Raw genomic sequence first — 18,498 nt, 5'->3', positions numbered from 1 at the left:
AACACAAGAATAAGTGCTAAAAATCATTATGTAATGGCAAAAGTAAAAACCTTTCATTTTCACAACTGTCAAATGATTGAATTCATTACAATAACTCATTCAATGGCATCAGGATTTTCGACTGTATAGATTGTGAATGTTATCAGCACACTTTTGTATTGTAAGTAGTTTGAATATTATTTCTGTATGCAGGCACATGTGGATGAATATGTGTGTATATATGCAGTATATGTGCAAATATTGTATGCACATATGTATGTATGTATGTTTGTATGTTTGTATGTTTGTATATGATATGTGGGAATAATTTTAAGTTGATTTGTTTAGCAGATGTCGTTCATATGTTTTTAATGTGTCTCTTGGAAGAGAAGCCAATGGGCTGAAAGAGATCCACATTCTGAAAAATGCAAATAAAGCAGTGAAACAATGGAAAGGGGGGAGGGGGGAGGAGACAGGAGGAACCGCAAAGCATAAATAGAAATTATGCAAAAGTACAGTATGGGTGAATATAATGATGTGTCCATGATGTCACAGTCTAAATCACAGACGTCTCTTGTTTTACACTGCAGACAGAAACAAAGGACAGCCGAACACATGTAACAGACATTTTTCAAAGGTGATTTATTGGCTCAATCAGGCTACAATATTCAATGTTTTGTACAGATATATTAACTTATTGTAGACAGAAATGTAAAATATTGAGATTACATGGATGCTTCATTATTATAATAACATGTGACACAGGCATTTCCAGTAAAAATTAAATGTTTCTCCTTTCCATGTCCATGTACATGTGAATGTGACTTACCTGTATGTTGCTACCTGTAAAACTAGTTTGACCCTTTTCCTCCAGCTTCCCGGTCGTGTTGCCGATAACAGATCTGCATCTGATGTTACAGTATGTCTTTATTCAAAGCAACTTACATAAACCATGTAATTTCTTATTTACATACGCTGCATCAAACTTCCTCCTGCTGCCCTTACATACAACACATTATCAAAAAGGCATACACAAGCATCAAACCTGAATATAAAATCCAGGGAAGAGGGTAACTTCTGTGAGATGCCTGTATAGATTACATTGTTGCATTACTTCTCCTTATGTAACAAGGTCTATCTGTATTGTCTTTGTTGAATAAACTAGCAAATAAATAAAAGATGAAGAACTCAAAAGTCAGTGGCACTAATTACAGTCACATGTGACCGTAGTTTAAGCTCCTTTATTATTTCATACCTACTTGAAGGTTGAAATGATGCATTATTAAGCTTTTGTATTGTTTCATTAATCAATGTGCAAACTAACGCTACTTTTTTATTTGTATGTTGCTTTTGTCCTACACCTGCACCCACTTCGGGTTTGATCCGTCTGTACATTATTTCGTCAGTAGCCTGGAGCAAAAGGTGGAGGTGGAAGGTACTCGTGAGGTATCCTTCCATCAGTCAGTCTCAAATCAGTGGAGGAAAACGGCGGAGCATTGAAGGTCTGCTGCTCTGTGATCTCCTGGTACTCATTCTCATCGCTTCCTCTCCTTTCAGTCGTCTCCAAATTAATCTCTGCATTAGCAAACTCCTGTGAAAGGCTTCTCTTCTTGTGGAATTTCTTTTTGAGGTTCTTCAGGTTGGAGACGGCTGAGGGTTTTGCCTCCTGGTTCTTTGCAAACTGGATGTTGACGCTGTGGGGTCGTTCAGCGGCTGGGGGTGCGGGGGGATTCTCAGGTGCAGAGACGGTTCTGACGCAAGCCTGGTTCTGCTTTAGTGGAGGGAGACAGGTCCGGGCAGGGACCTCAGGAGGCTGGTTGGGAGGAGGGTTGTCAGCTGTGTATCTCGTCTTGGCCACAGGAGGCTGGAGATCATAAACATGAAGCGTACAGAAATGTAGAAATGTGTTAGAAAACTAAAGCCTAACATTTAAATGTTAAAGTCAGTGAAAACTTGCCTTTAATTCTTAAGTATATCTCTAAAATACTGAGTAATCATGACTAAATAAGCAACATACAAAGATGAAGTTTGGAGTTCAACATTCAGAAACTCAGCTAATCTGCTTCATCAGGACTGTGTGTGTGTTTTGATCAGATTTGATTGATAATGCCCTGGTTATGTAAGCAAAAAGCCCCTACAATTGCCGTCAGATTGAAAGTTTGATTTGTATTGTTATTTTCCCACTGAGCTCAATTCAAACAAGTGAAAGAAGCAACAACAGGAACACAGAAATTTCTCATGGGGAACAACCAAAAGAAAAAAAATCATCTGTTTATATAGAACTGATCAGAAAACATTTGGATATCTTTTATTTTAAGAACATTACCGTGGCTGGGAGAGGGGTGGCGACTCGTAGAAACTCTTCTTCCAAACTAGGGTAAAGTCTGTTTGGAGACAGGACTGTGGAGTTCTTCAGGTTATTTGGTCGATAAGGAAGAGCAGGTGGGATATCTTCTTGTGGTGTTGGGTGACTTATGCTGGGATGCAGGGAGTTGCTTGGTAACCAACTTGTGTTAGGATTCAGATGTCTTTGGGGGAACAGCAGCTCTGCATAGTCAGTCTTGTCATTCGAGGTCTACGGTGAGATCAGAGAGAGAGAGAGACAAACCGAACAAGTTGTGTGTCTTTTTGCATGGTGCAGAGAGCAAATAAACAAATACAGCACCATTAGATTTTGTTCATTTCACATCATACACTCGTGCTCACAATGAAAAGGCTAAAATAACCTACAAACCATACAAATCTGTAATGTCGAGGCACCTGTATTCATGTAGGATAACAAAACAATCCCTTACCTGTCCACAAGCGACAGTCAGCACCTCACTGAAAGGCATGATGGGAGTCCTACGGTGAAAGTCCACCAAGCCCTGCAGACACCTGTGACACCTGCTCTCCCCGACTATGATGTAATGGCCGTCCTCTAACGCATTGATCATGAAATGTCTGCAGCGGTCGGCTGCACTGAGGGTCACAGAAACAGAGAGGAAATGAATAAGAGGAGCAAACGGCAGAGTGTGTGAGTGTAAACTGTAAAATAAAACTCATTTAACCCTTCAAACACTCACCGGTATGAGAGTGTGTAGCCAATCCGGCTTTCACTGACTCTGATAAGGAAGTAGCCAGGAGGCTTGGACATCAGGAGTTCTTCTGTTTTCCTGCACAAGTGATTAAAACCCAAATTACCGGAGCATTACCGAACAAAAGCCCCTTTCACACATGCACTTTAATCTATAAATAATCATTATAGATCTTATAATTTTCTGAGGTGGCATTGCATGTCAACTGGAGCTGGAATCAGTCCCCCTGGGAATATACAGGAAACAGCTTAGCTTTCAACACGTAAAATGTTCTTACCATGCATGGACTCAATTAAAAACACAGGTCTAATAAATACAGGGTATTATGGTCATTTCAGTGAATATATAATCTACTATAAATATATCATCCATTGTACAAAGTTGTGAATGTGTACACTGGGCGTGGAGGAAGCAAAAAGTCAAAAGTAGAATTCTGTAGTTTTACAAGGGTAAAGTCTACCATTGAACTGTGACCAAAAACACATACAACCAATGTTTTGTCCTCTGTACCTAATGGAGCAAACCTGTACATAAAAGATGCAGTGGTCTAGTTTGGGAGGATAGTAAGATACATCTGTTGACACACAAAATGCTTTTTACTCCAGTTAAGTGTTTGAGGTTTGTGCATGTGATGGCTGAGAATCATTCTGACCATTGTGTTTATGTGGTTGCAGAGAACTTCCTGAAAAATTTGTATTACTTCCTTAAAATTTGAGATTTTGGACATTCAAGATTTTTCTATTTAGATGTATTCTTTACTCATTACTTTTATATTGTCGCTGTATTTTATGTCTTGCTTTTGTTATGCTGAACACTTGCTCTAGAAAGATAGTACACAAATAAAGTATTACTTTAACAATTTAGCTTTTTAACCTGACATTAATAACCCCTAAACATACAGCAGAGTGAAAAAAACATGATGTGCAATTCACTAAAAACAATCACTGCATGCTGGAACACAACACTGACATCTTTATCGTGTACAATGTTTAAAACATGGCTCTCCACATTCCTCCCTGCCGGCCGTCCACTTCTACAGATGGCGCACAGTGATAGACTTTTAGAACTTACTTCCTGGAAATGATGCCATGAAACCACTCTGGGACGATACCCTCTCTGATCACAGTTCGGACCTGGGTCTCTGTGAACCAGATGAAAGCATCACGCTGTCCTTGTGATGACTGACTCCGCTCCATCATCCTGGGAAGCAGCTCATTTAATCCTCTGTTGGGTCTGTTGGAGAATTCACTGATGTGGTGGAAACCTGAGCAAATAAAGATAATAAAGAGAGAACGTTGTCTTTTGTCTGGTTTATTAAAGCTTTTGCAAAAGGGACAAACAAATACAGAGCCTCGTAGATTCTGCATTGGTCTGACAATAGAGACAGAGTTAACAGAGAACAGTCACTTAAATAGGCAACGCATGTGAAGAGTATTTGTCTACTCATAGCAATAATGAAAGTGTCTTGCCCATAGCGACCCCAGAAAAACCCTGTACTTCCCATTAACATTTCAACCGTTGAGTAGAAATCAGTTTACATCTGTAGTGACCTCATCTGTAATGAAATGATGGTACTGTATGCATCTACGGTGAATTGGTTATATTGTATACATCCTGTGTCCCCATACAACAGATCAACAGATCCGTAAAAATCCTCCTCTTAATTCGTCTAAATCATCAAAGCAACATATTGGCACATTCATGGGCAGCACAGTTACACTGAGGTCAGACAGAGTTTCATTTAGTCAGCTGCAGTTCTCTGCTTCTTGCCTTCTTCAATTATAAACGTAGAGTACATACATACAAACCACAGACAGATATATGAGCTGTCAGTAAACAAAGATTACTGCATTTAGGCCAATGCGCCATAGCTACCTACCTATGTTCATTGTTCCTCTTTCAATAAAACATAATCTCACTAAATCCACGGTGTGATAAACTGTGAACATTAGTTAAACTTTTCCATCAAGAGAAACCCCATAATGTATTTAATCATCTTTTTAAAGATGATTTCCAGCGCAAAATGTAGCTTAGACAAAATATTGTAGGCTACTACTATCACAATTTTTTACCAGTTTAACTTCTTATGCCGTTTAATTATTTAAGAAACCAGACCTGCCTGATTTTGGTCTATTCCATAAATTTTAAACATGTCATGTGAAACTCAGATTATTAAAAATGACGCTGCTCTTGTGAAAAAAGCTCAGGGATTTCTAAATTAAACATCGCACACAGCAGTGGTTACTTACCTCCTCTGGCAGCTCCGTGATAAAAATGACACAGCAGATCTCACTCACCTGACTACACCTGTCAGGGGGCGGAGGAGGAGCTCCCATCACTGTGAGGAGCTGTTTAACAATCCCATTTAGAGCATAACAAAAGAACAAACACATCGTCTTAAAACAAATTATCCAACGGTCCTTTAAGTGTTCAGACAGAAGGTAAACGATACCTGTAACTGTGACTTTGGGCATTTGGATTTTATGCCCAATCTATCAGAATGTAACCATCAGCGTTACGCAACTCTCTGTTTACACTGTATTTGTCCCTATTAAATAAACATTCAATGGAATGAGAGGCTTCAGTCCTGCTCTCTTCAGCCGTTGCATAACGTTACGTTTGCTCAAGTATCAGTTTATAGTGGTGGGACGCCACATGACGGATTAGGATTCAATAAGATCAGTTAACTTTATTATTGTTGTGCAGCTTTATTCCAGTGCCAGGGGTATATTATAATGTAGACGTTACACGTATAAAGAGAAATGATCTCAACCTCTGAAAACAGAGAACAAAGAACTCATTCTTGAGTTATTCTGTTATTCATTGTTCAGTTTTCAGAATTTGATAGAATATCGGCTGTGGCTATAACACTGCTGTATTAGCATATATATATATATATATATATATATATATATACATCTTTTTTTTTAAATGACCTAGGCACTTCAACAAAAACCTTGCAACAAATATGCCTTCTTTGTGAAGTTTACTTTGTATCATTTGAGGGGCATTTTGTGACTGTGTTGATTTCTTAAAACCTTTGTTTAATCGGGGAAGTTTCACTGAGGCTCCCTTTTAAAGAAAATAAGAGAGCGGCTGCTCGTCTGGTGATTTAATAACATGCTAATGATGGACACGTGTGCATGTGCAAAAACGTCTCTGACTTCCATCTGCTGTTCAAGCCAGAGAGGAAGCTCGAACAGGAACTACGTTGACAATAAAGTTCATGGTCTTTTGTGTTTTGTTGGCGACATGTTAACTGTTTAATGAAAATGAAAAATCCCGTGAAGGCTGGAGAGCTGCTGTAGGGAAAGTAAAAGAACCAATTTGGGAAATTTTCCTCCCACACAACGATTGTCTAAATGAAAAAGAACTCAACTAAAGGTTAAAAATAATGCCTTTATTTTGCTGTGCAGCGTTGTGCAAAGCAGAAATAATCAGTTCCAGTGTAAATGTTTTGGAGAGGCCCTTCTCCATCTAGCCGAGGCACTAAACCACCTTCTCCATCATATGAAAAAATGTTAAAAAAAATTGTAAGCAAGTTCCTGTTGAGATGCAAACAGTTTCATGAGTACATTAACACTTTTTGCTCATATTCCATCTCCTCAAGCATAAAAAGGAGAATACAGCAGGCCTACCATGTAGCTTCTTAGTTAATTTGTTTATCAAATTATATACACAGAACCAGAATTACTGCCTTGTGGTTGTATACCTCTGCCAACCAGTCAAGTTACAGTTTACATTAAATCTGTCCACACTTACATGTCTCTCTGAAGGGATTTAATACAAAGTATTAAGTGTATTTTTTGATGCTTTACACACATTCAGTTTTCAATTTTCAATTCAATTTTATTTATAGTGTCGAATCATAACAAAAGTTATCTCAGGACACTTTACAGAGTAGGTAAAGACCACACTCAATGACTTATTTATGATTTACATAGACCCAACAATTCCTCTGTAGAGTACAGTGGCAACGAAAACCTTCACTATAACAGGCAGGAATGTCAGATAGACCCAGCTCTGTGCAGGACGGCCATCTGTCTGCACCGGTTGGGGAGGAAGAAAAGGAGAGAGAAAAGAACAAAGAGAAAAGACAGACAGATGGACAGAGAGAGACAGACAGACACACTTCCAGAGATGCAAGCAAAGCCTAACAGTAACTATAATATTTATAGTAATGTGAATATAACGTATATGTTAAGGCAGTTAATACAACAGAATAGTAGAAACAAGCACAGCTAAGGTGACAGAATATGAAAATGATAATGACACACATCTTCAACCCAGCAGCACAGAAGAGCTATACATTCACTAATTTCAAGATTAGTGTCACCAATTCAGTATCTGACCAAATGTCTCCATTTCTGTTCCTGAGTCATGGTGTTGAATAATGGACAGAAATGCATTTTTGCAGAACACCATGATATTACAATGAAGTTGACCTTTTGGATATAAAATGTTATTACTTCATCATTTTATCCTATTAGAAATTTTGTGAAATGTTAGAATTAGCGTAGGAATTCTGGAGTCATAAGCCTTTTAGCGTTAGGGTTAGGACATTTGTGCTAAATTTGAAGGATATTCTTCTCCTTATATATCGCATTCACAAGAATGGGACAGACGGACAACCCGAAAACAACGCCTCCAGTCAGTGATGCTGACGCGGAGGAATAAAAACCAAAGTTGCAATGGCAGTGCTTCCCTAAAATAACCCTACTGCAGGTTCAGGAAGCAGTGGAAAATGGGCTTATTGACAGTGTTCTGAAGCTGGCTGGTTAGGTCTTTACTCCAGCTGTAACACTGTAGAGGGAGGCGTGTCAGGAACCTTTATTAAGTGAGATGACATGACTTTACCTGAGCAGTCATCACCATGTGAGGCGACTGTGGCTCAGTGACAAAGTGGGTCATCCTCCATTCGAAAGATTGGCGGTTCGATCCCCACCTCATCCACTGCCATCAGTGTGAATGGGTGAATATGACAAACACTGTGAAAGCGCCTTGAGTAGTCAGAAGACTAGAAAGGCGCCATATAAGTACAAGTCCATTTACCATGCCCACTGCTCCAGCGTGCTGAACGCTTGCATATTACAGAGCACTGCTCTGCACAGAGTAGCAGATTCATTTGTAAAAGAAGACTTCAGACATGTAGAACCAAACATGACTCCTTAGGTATCAATTCATTTGTAGAAATCGGTCTTGTGAAATGAAATATAAATGTCCTAAACATAAACAATTCCCCTTATAGGGACAGCCTTTCAGTGCTCTCAGTGGTCACAGAATCATGACCAATCCGTCATCGCATCCAGTTTGATTGCTGATGTTCAGAGCTTTTATATTAGATAAAAAAATTCCCAAATAAAAGTAAAACGTTTGAATAATGTAGATTAATTTCTTACATAAAACTGTAATGTTCTGCTTTATTTATGTGAACATTTCATAACTTCCATTGTTCACATTCAATAATTATTTTATCAACTTCACAAGAAACTTCAAATAAGATTTTTTTTCAGGTGCTCATTAAACACAAGATGAAGTGTCAATTACATTTGCTGTTTAGAAGTTCAATAACATTTCAAATTATTATCATTTTACATATTTAACCATCTAAATACATTTCCAAACAAAATGGAAAAAAGGTGCAAATAAGTCGATGAAACATGTTTTTTAAGAATCTCATTTTTAATAAATCATCAAAACACATATCTACAAAATGTGTAGATCAATAAGATTTATGAACCTTCAGTACAATCATTGCAGATCTTATTTACAATTGCTGAATTATTTAACCGATTCCCCATGAAATCCAATAATCAGCGATGAAATCTAGATTCAGTGAAGGAATGCTGAAGATATGTTAACAAAGACCTGGCAAATTTATAGTTGGCGAGAATTACAAATGACTCCAATCAAGAGAACTGAGCTCCTTTTACAGATGAAATTTAGCCAAACTCAAGTCAAAAAACTGCATTTTTATCAAGCCATCGCTTGACTTAATCTGTAGGAGCCAGTTCAACCAAAACTGTGCCAAAAGTCCAAACCACGTTAACAATGATTCAAATCCACAGGTTAACACCTACGCAGTTACCTCAGCACTGCTAGAAAAGATTTGCTCTGAAAACATCAGCGGTGATGTTCACTTAATTTCAATTAATTTCCTATTCTTACGCCTGAACAGCCCAACAGGGCAAATGCAATAGAATTTGGAGACAGCAGAAAATAAAATAGCTAGGGTCCTTTGCACATTTCTAATCTCAAATAAAGCTTGTCAAGTCAAATGTGCAAAGCTTTTTGAAGATTTCTACTCACCCAGAATGCATAGTTCAGACGGCCAAGACACTGAGCCAAAACAAGACACAGAGAGAGGAGGAAGAGGGGGGGAAAGACGAGGGAGACTAGGAGGGTGAGCGGTGAGAGGTGAGGGGTGAGGAGCGAGTGCATCTGGGGTTCCCAAAAACAAAAACAGGGATGGGATTGCATAAAAAGCTGGAAAAAGTGAAATATCAGCCATATAATAATAGGAATGTTGTAATGTAATGGGGAAATTGCTCTAAATCAAAGTCTGCATATTTTCATAACTAACCAAAAGATGAGGTGTCAGTGCTCAGATGGTTTTAGGAAGCCCAGATAGGGTGCGTGGAAAAACATTGTGCAGGAATATTCTTTGCTTCAGTTAAGACTTTCAACAAACACAGTCAACAAATGTTAAGAACTCTTTTTTTGTTGTTTTTACAGAAAGAACAAAAGGAAAAGTGCATAATAATCAATAAGAACATAAAAGGGCACTTTGTCATTTTGGTGCTATGTTTTGTTTCACTCCATAAATACTGCTACAGCACGGCCCCTATCCTCGGCCCAGAGAGCAATCTGTGTACATGTTCCCCCATCGGAACTGACAACAGGAAGAAGTATGAATACATTAAACAATGATGTCATCATAACCGTGATTCCTTCTGTGCCACTGTATTGCCTCCAGGTGTCAGAGTTAGGTATTGCTGGTCCACAGGCTGAAGTGCATCAAATAAACGTCTCCCTCCCACCAATCACATCTTTATCTCATCCGTAGAAATTGCAATACCTAAAATGATGAGGCAAGCGACTACAAAAGGAATCTGTGCGCCCTTACAACAAGCATACTTTGTCAAGAACCCAGTCTTACCGCGACCATGTGAATACTTAAGATAGGATTCATCTGGGCCCCACATACACGTTACATTGCACATTAAAGTGTTCAAAAGAGGAATGTTTCAGGCTAAGAAACCAATGAAAAGACACAAGTAAAAGAGGTGAACGTAGAGGACGTGTAAACCCTCATGTTGATATGAGTTAAATGCGCTGGTATAACTGTTTCATATGGTGCGTCATTATTAATTATATATATTTACATGTTGCGTTTACCTAATGTGGATATATAAAAGTCTAGGCCACCCAGTCAGTACACAAATGTGCTATAAGAGTTTGGATTGTACTCCTGGATACATCGCATTATTCGACAGATGGAGTAAATTCAAAATTAGGGAGGTCATTGGACTAGTGAGCCTTTTCTAGAAGTACAATTGGGGCTATTTAAGTGATAAGGATCAAATAAACAAGACTTCAAGTGACACAGAGAAGAGGTGAAAGAAAGCGTCTAGGAATCTGACATTATTGTGAGCGTTAAAGTTTGTTTGATCGATTGTACTCTTTAAAAGTCAATAAAATCTAAGGAATCATGTCAGAATCTAGTAAGCAACCGTAAAAAAAAAGAAGAAATCAGAGAAAGCATCTAACAGAGGCCACAGTAGTTAGATTCACAGTTGTCAAGGGAACCAAGAGAGTGATTAACCGTTGTTTTTTCTTTTAGAGACAGAGAGGAGGAAGACAGGTGATGAAAAATAAGAGAGAGATCAGAGTGTGCTCTGTCCAGTTCTGTCCAGTGGGGGGACACAGTTAAGGCAATGGTGGATACTGATACTCCCGTCTGCTCACAGGAGCGTGCAGCGGAAGAAACTGCTCTTCTTGGGTTGTTCTGTAATCTTTACTCCTTGACTGCTGCCCTGTGGGTTGTTGCCCTCCTAAAATACACACAGAGGAGAAAGCGCATTCAAATATGAGAACAGACACAGATACCACACGCTTGAACAGTTTTTTTTTTATTTTTTATAACAACTAAGTTTCCACTCTTCTACATTCTTACCAGCTTCTTGTCCATTTTTGCTTTGATGTCTCTGGCAAGGGTTAAGAAGGCCTGCAGACAAAAACAGGTAAACTAATTAAATAATTCAAATAATATTTAATTAAACCGCATTAATGGCAGTACTTTGTGACTATTAGTCATCAATAATTGTACAAAAGAAGCAAAGCAATACATAATATGCACTCAATCCTTTGTGATACATGGCTGGCTGATTAGCTGATGGGAGTTCAACTAATGGGGATCTTTCAAAAAAAAAAAAATCTGATAGTGTATTAAGGTCTCCTATGTTGTTCTGGTGTTATGGTCTACAACCACTATGCATTATGTACTTGACACTATGAGTAAATAGATACATATGTTGTCTAATCCCTTCTGTGCAGTCAATTCCTCAAACTATGACATGGACAACAATGACTAAAGGTCCAACGCTTGGTAACAATACTTTCAGCTGTGAATGAACAATCGCAGAACACGTGTGAACTCACATTCTCAACATTGATGTTGGCCTTTGCACTGGTCTCCATGAACTTGATTCCGTACTCCAGTGCCAGCTGGAGAAAAGAGACAGAATCGGTGTCAGTGCTGAGGTGGGATGAGCCATGAGGATAAATATGAACCCCAAGAGAGCGAGGATCAAATGGACTTTTTAAATCAAGTTCTCAGTGCATCCATTTGTCAACTTTAACAACCCACCTTCTCTCCTCTTTCTTTGGAAACCTGTCGCTTGTCATTGACATCACATTTGTTCCCAAGGACCATCCTTTCCACATCTGCTGAGGCATGCTGTGGAAGACAACGTTGCATAGTGAACAGCCAGGAAATTGATAAGTAACAGGATGCATTAGATTTATGCATGTACTCTTTAGCACTTTTGACAAATAAATGGAAAAAAAACACTCCAACATACACACAGAATGGATGGATACCACTAATTGTACAGACAGAGGAGGGCAAGCACACAAACACACACACACACACATCGGCACATTTAAAAATTACCTCTTCTATATTTCGTATCCAATTCTTGATGTTGTCAAAGGACTTCTCATTGGTAATGTCAAACACTAACATGATGCCCTGGAGAGGGAAATGCATAAAATAATTGAGCAGTCAGACAACAATGAAACATTCCTCACCAATTATCATAAGACCACAGAGACAGACTTGGATATTAAGTGTCTAATGTCATTTTCTGCTGTCCATTTCAACCCTTATTAGTGATGGATCACATGATTTTGCAGCCTCGAGAAAAAGCACTGCACTTGAATACCAAAGGCAACAAGCATTAACTACTTTCCTGAAGTAAAACATGCAACCATTGGCATCCAGTTAAACTCGAACTAAAGGAGAGGCAAACAAAAATACCATTACAATACACTGAGTGCACCTCTGATTTCCAAGGTGTGTACAAAATTAACAACAATAACAACAATGATGGGTGTAGTTCTGGTGAAGGTTGAAGCCGCAATACTCACATCTGAGATAGCCACAATTCACCCATTCAGATCACAAGGACAATCCATACTATTACAGGAGTTGTTAAGATGACAAGACAACTTACCATGGCTCCTCTGTAGTAGGCTGTCGTGATGGTCCTGAAGCGCTCTTGTCCTGCTGTATCCCTAAATAGAAAATGTTTCTGTTTATTAAAACTTTGCCTTGCAGAAGCTACATTTTCATCTGTGGTTTAAGTAAAGAGCCTGGAACCGAGGAAAAGCTAACCTGTCAATTTAAAAAGAAAACACATTATTTTCCTACTGTTGCTATACTGCAAACTTTTTACCATTACAGCCAAGAGTCAGCTGGATTTTGTTGACAACTGCAAAGCCAGCAACTCTGAGGACACTATGGGCAGCACTAGTGAGATGCCTCATGCAGCCAAAGTCCATAACTGTTGTTCATCATGACATATCTCACGCATACAAAGTGTAGATCATGTCAGCTATGAGTGCTGTATTACACATTTGACAGTACTAGGTTAGATGTTTCGTCCTGGTTCCAGTGTCTTTGTGCAAAAGTGAAATATCCCAAGCTACCACTGTATTGAAGCATTGAAATAAAGCAGATATTGGTCTTGTCATCTAGCATATTCCCCCCAAATATCCTTTTGATATACCAGTATTTGTTGAGGAAATATTGGTACAAATGTTGTCTCATCCCTTCTCGGTGGACACAGCTATCTAAACTTTTAAATTTACCATGAGTTGGTATTTATTCTATATCAAACACACGGAAAATCATGAAGTCGATACTGTTATCAAGAGAGGAACGATAGGAAATCTAACCTGTGTCTCGTCTAATAAAAGGTGTTTAGATTATAATAGAACAATATATCCATGGTTATAGTTATTTATTGTGAATATGTTATATTTACTAGACTTCTTACAGGCTCCCATTCTAATGAATAATCAACTATCACATCACCATAACTTCTTATAAAAACTAGCCACATTACTTTATGATGTGCTCCCACAAAGGACCTCAGTTGACAATTTATTAGATACACAAAGCTAAAACTAACACAATCTATTACAGTATGCAATAACCCCTATTCCGGATATGGCATTCATTTTTAGTGAGATGTCCCTAAAGAACTAGCAACTTGGTCTAATTATCATCCATTGCCTATGTACATACACATATACAGTATGTTGGACTTATGTTTGAAAGTTCAATCTTTTCTGTGCAATAAGAATGTCCACATGCTCTACTTAATGACTGCTGATTATTTTTTGTGGCATAAATATTTTATTTGTATTTTTTAACTGTTGCATTTTTTTGACTGCGGTTTTACCACACACCATGCTCTCAATTTAAAAATGTCCAAATATTATCCCACTGTGATGGTGCAGTTAATCCATCAGTGCAGTATTTCTCTTGAACACATGCTCTCTTGTGCACTTTTTTAAATTTTTTTTTACATTTGCTGGAGATTTGTGTACTGGTTGTACTTCTGTATTGTGTGCTTTTCTCTGTTTTATTATGGCATCTCAGGTTTGCTCCAAACTAAGACAATGAAGTATCTATCCATCCATCTATCTATCTATCTAGCATGATTTTTTTCTTCTTCACATACAAGTCAAGATGAAAAGTGAAAGCATTTACTGTAGTGTGACTATCTTACCATATCTGTAGCTTGATCTTCTTTCCATCTAATTCTATTGTCCTGATCTTGAAATCAATACCTGAGGGAAAAACAAAGGTCAATTTAATCAGCTGACTAAGCACCCCATTGACAATAACAATACTGTATGGATTTATAAGCAGAGTGGTTGTTGAGTTTGTTAATAGTTTCTGCAACGTAGGCTACGACAGTGCGGAGTACAGGCAGAAAAATGACACTGCCAACTACACTAGCTCCCTGACAGCTTTATAGCTTGTTAGTTCGTCTCGCCATAATAATAATATGTGTCTAACGCTACTGTTACACCTGTGGTGCCGTAGCCACCCTTACAGTTCATACACACAGGGGCTTTCCAAGTATAGAAACTGGTTAAAATAGCACTGTCGTTTCTGAAAAGCCCCTCTAACAAGCTGGCTGGGTTGCTTCCTGACTAAAAAAGTTAGCATCAAATTAGCATGACGGGATGGGCTGCTCTCCTGTACCACTTTTCTTCAAAGACAACACAGATAATACGACTTTTACCCACCTATAGTGGAGATAAACGTTGAGTTGAAGGCATCTTCTGAAAATCTGAATAGCACACAGGTCTTCCCGACGCCTGAATCGCCGATCAAAAGTAGTTTAAACAAGTAATCGTAAGTCTTCGCCATGTTATTAGCTAGCTTACTAATGCGGATATCCCGCCCGTTGTAGAAGCAGAGACGTCACTCGCTCCTGAGCTTTTCTATTGGTCGAGTCAACTGTCACTCTCCTCTGTCGTCGTGGCTCCGGAAGTCCGCTGCTTTCCTGTTGGGTGTATCATTTTTCTCCTCATAAAACATTAATTTGGGTTAAAGAGTTTATTACTAAAGGAAATAAATCCATCTATTGTCAAAACTAGGTTAAAAAAACGTAATACTAAGATCGTTTTTTAACAACAAAGGTCATATAATGTCATATTCAAAGGTGCATTAATGCAAAGGCTGGCCTATGCTGCAGCCTAGGGGCCCCAAGTGTGCAGGGGCAGGGGCCATTAAAAACATTTAATTAAGTCGCTGATCAGATAGATATTGGACACACTGGGAGCCAAAATGCGTGTTAAAGTGCCCCCTGGGCACCAATATGCGCACTTAAGTGCCCTCTAGGTGCCAAACCGTGTGTTAAGGTGCCCTTTAGAAGCCGAAACGCGTGCTACAGTGTCCTCGTGGAGCCAAAACGGGTGCTTAAATGTCATCTAGGAGCCAAAACGTGTATCACCATTTGGAAATATTTACTAAAACTACAGTTAGGTATCACTTTGATGAGAAAATTATTAATTTTGGATCCTTCTCTCACAATAATAAATGTAACATTATGAATCTCTTCGTGTTACTAAGTAAATTCCATAAAGTCAAAATGTCCAAGGCAATCCCTTCATTCCCATTATTTCCTGTTGGGTGTATCATTTTTCTCCACATTAAACATTAATTTGGATTAATGAGTTTATTACTAAAGGAAATAACGCCATCTATTGTCAAAACTAGGTTAAAAACCGTGATACTAGGATCTTTTTTTAACAACAAAGGTCATATAATGTCATATACAAAGGTGCATTAATGCAAAGGCTGGCCTATGCTGCAGCCTAGGGGCCTCAAGTGTGCAGGGGCAAGGGCCCTTAGAAACATTTTTAAAAATTAAGTCTTTGATCAGATAGATATTGGACACACTGGGAGACAAAATGCACGCTTCAGTGCCCTCTAGGTGCCAAACCATGTGTTAAGGTGCCCTTTAGAAGCCAAAACGGGTGCTTTACTGTCATCTAGGAGCCAAAACATGTATCACCTTTTGGTATATATTTGCTAAAAAAAACAACAGTTAGGTATCACTTTGATGAGAAAATTATTATTTATTATTATTTTTCTAGTTTCTTCTCTCACAATAATAAATGTAACATTATGAATCTCTTCGCGTTACTAGGTAAATTCCATAAAGTCAAAATGTCCAAGGCAACCCCTTCATTCCCATTATTTTGAATTTAATTAAAAATATATTTTGAGTCTCTGTCATATGTTGAATCCAATGAAAAATATTTATGAGCTATTGAATTTTATTCAAATTACATTCAGTGAACATGCCTTTATAAGGTGCCCCATGTGCGCCCTTGTGATGTCTTGGAAAGTCTGTCACTTTGTTTTTTGTTCCTTTTTCAATTGTTCAAACTGTTTGATGATAAATAAAGTTTTTAAAAAAGGAGAATTAAAAAAATCCTGTTGGGTGTGCTCGTTTTGGTGTCTACGGTCACCCGGATTAAATTATTTGTGTTTTTTGTTGTTGTTTTTTTTCTCCAAAACTTTATTTAAAACAATTCAGTACATTACAACTTCTCGTAGGATTATTGAATTTGCATTTCTCAAAAACGTTATAAACATATTCAAAGCGGCATTGTTCTAAAAAATAAATTACATAGTACATGCATAATAAAGTAAAAATACTTAAGGCAAGGCATTATCCCCTAAAAGTCCTCAAATAAAAAAAAAAAATGTATCACACGTTACCCTTTCAATAAATCACAGACATTTTAGGGAAAAAAAATGTTTTATTCAAAACACCAAAGAATCTCATTTTTTGGAATAGCTGGTTTGCATCAGGTAATGTTTGCAAAAAAAAAGTATACTTTTTAAACCGGGGTAGTGGAGGTTTCTAAATTTTACATGAATGACCACATTTCCCCATAATAATTATTATAATGTGGTCAGATACTTCATTAGAAAGGATATCGTTTATTCTTATATTAGAATTTGGTTTTACATTTAGAAGAAGAATTACTTTATTAATCCCACACGGGGAAATTGGATTTTTTCACTCTTATTATTATACATGTTACACACACACAGACCCGAAATACACACATGCACAAACAGGGCCTATACATGCAATTAAGGAGAGATGTCAGAGCGAGGGGGCTGCCAGTGACCAGCGCCCCGAGCAGTTGGGGGTTCGGTGCCTTGCTCAAAAGCACCGAGGAAGTGCCCAGGAGATGAACTGGCACCTCTCCAGCCACCAGTCCACGCTCCATACATGGTCCACACGGGGACTTGACCCAGCGACCGTACGGTTCCCAGCCAAGTCACCTATGGACTGAGCTACTTCCACCCTTTATTTAGACCCCAGAGCAGGAAAGTCAAAGTCAAATACATCAGAGGGCCAAAAAAAACAAATCTGCTACAAGCCGAGGGCCGGACTGGTTCAATGTTTATTAAAACATATTAAAATGATGCATATAACCTGTTGAACCAAGACCTAACACAGTGTACCGTGTTTTATTTAATGATTAAATGAATAATCCAATATTTTTGTACGCCTGTCAGTAATTTCAAGTGAAAACATTCTTCAACAGGCTCACAGACAAAAAACAACTTTTCCTGTACATTTAATGAATAAAGCAATATTTTCTTATGACTTTAGTTATTTCAAGGAAAACATTTTCAACAGGCAAACAGCAAAAAATAAAATAAAATGTATTCCTTAATATCAAGATAAAGACACACAGCTTTGTGAACATGTGTTTGAAACAACCTGTTCTCATCGTCCACCTTCCGTTTAGCCGTTATTGGGGAGTGTGTGTGTGTGTGTGTGTGTGTGTGTGTGTGTGGGGTTGCGTTGCCCAGAATGCTGAGGCGGCGCTGCAGTGAGTTTTTTGGCTACCGTTGCATTGTGGGTAATGTAGTTTTGGTGCGTGAAAAACCACCAGCAGGCGGCTGTGGCGTGTGGGCCGGTACTAATACTAATCATATATCATCCCGGGGGCCAAGATAAGGCCGAATCTGGCCCCCAGGCCTTGACTTTGACACCCATGCCCAAGAGGGACTGTCCCACTTCTGCAATGCTCGAAGTGTCTTCTGTGGAAAACAAAGGCTGATATTTTCTGTCAGTTACGCATATTTTTGCAATAACCAATATTTAGTTTTACACCACTAAAAATGTTAGACAGGGATTTGATACTAAATATCCTATAAAATGCCTAAAGACAGTTTAAAAGTCTGTTTGTTTCAGTTCGACTGCATAGAAAAACAGCTCTAGTTAGAGTTAGTTACTGTAACAGTCTATGAGTTAGAAACTGCTATTTAACCATTCATTTTGGTTTTGACTCTTGTTTTGTACAGTTTATAAAAGTAATTCTTGAA

General features: G+C 38.3%; 2 protein-coding genes across 2 annotated transcripts; both read right to left on the bottom strand.

The window, feature by feature from the left end:
- Positions 1-1,367: 1,367 nt before the first annotated feature.
- hsh2d (hematopoietic SH2 domain containing) lies at positions 1,368-4,255 on the bottom strand (the record flags this gene model as incomplete). The annotated part of the gene is made up of 5 exons (XM_083911571.1): positions 1,368-1,843; positions 2,306-2,554; positions 2,775-2,940; positions 3,045-3,134; positions 4,128-4,255. The coding sequence occupies 5 exons, from the start codon at positions 4,253-4,255 to the stop codon at positions 1,382-1,384; spliced, it is 1,095 nt and encodes a 364-aa protein (XP_083767697.1). The 3' UTR covers positions 1,368-1,381.
- A 4,473-nt stretch (positions 4,256-8,728) lies between these two features.
- LOC310966688 (ras-related protein Rab-8A) lies at positions 8,729-15,033 on the bottom strand. Its single transcript, XM_083940509.1, has 8 exons — positions 14,883-15,033; positions 14,357-14,417; positions 12,794-12,854; positions 12,232-12,309; positions 11,926-12,015; positions 11,718-11,783; positions 11,233-11,283; positions 8,729-11,110 (listed from the first exon to the last, which is right to left on the bottom strand). The coding sequence occupies exons 1-8, from the start codon at positions 15,004-15,006 to the stop codon at positions 11,021-11,023; spliced, it is 621 nt and encodes a 206-aa protein (XP_083796635.1). The 5' UTR covers positions 15,007-15,033; the 3' UTR covers positions 8,729-11,020.
- Between the last annotated feature and the right edge of the window lie 3,465 nt (positions 15,034-18,498).

The sequence above is a fragment of the Echiichthys vipera genome, assembly GCF_963691815.1.
Source record: "Echiichthys vipera genome assembly, chromosome: 3".
Lineage (NCBI taxonomy): Eukaryota > Metazoa > Chordata > Actinopteri > Perciformes > Trachinidae > Echiichthys > Echiichthys vipera.
The sequence above is the reverse complement of the archived record's forward strand: the minus strand, read 5'-3'. Positions and strand labels throughout refer to the sequence as shown.

Coding starts and splice junctions, on each gene's coding strand:
- LOC310966688 (XM_083940509.1), bottom strand. CDS start 15,006: ATGGCGAAGACTTACGATTACTTGTTTAAACTACTTTTGATCGGCGAT. Junction 12,855..14,356: donor AAGATCAAGCTACAGATATG/GTAAGATAGTCA, acceptor TTTTCTATTTAG/GGATACAGCAGGACAAGAGC. Junction 11,284..11,717: donor CCAACATCAATGTTGAGAAT/GTGAGTTCACAC, acceptor TTTTGTCTGCAG/GCCTTCTTAACCCTTGCCAG.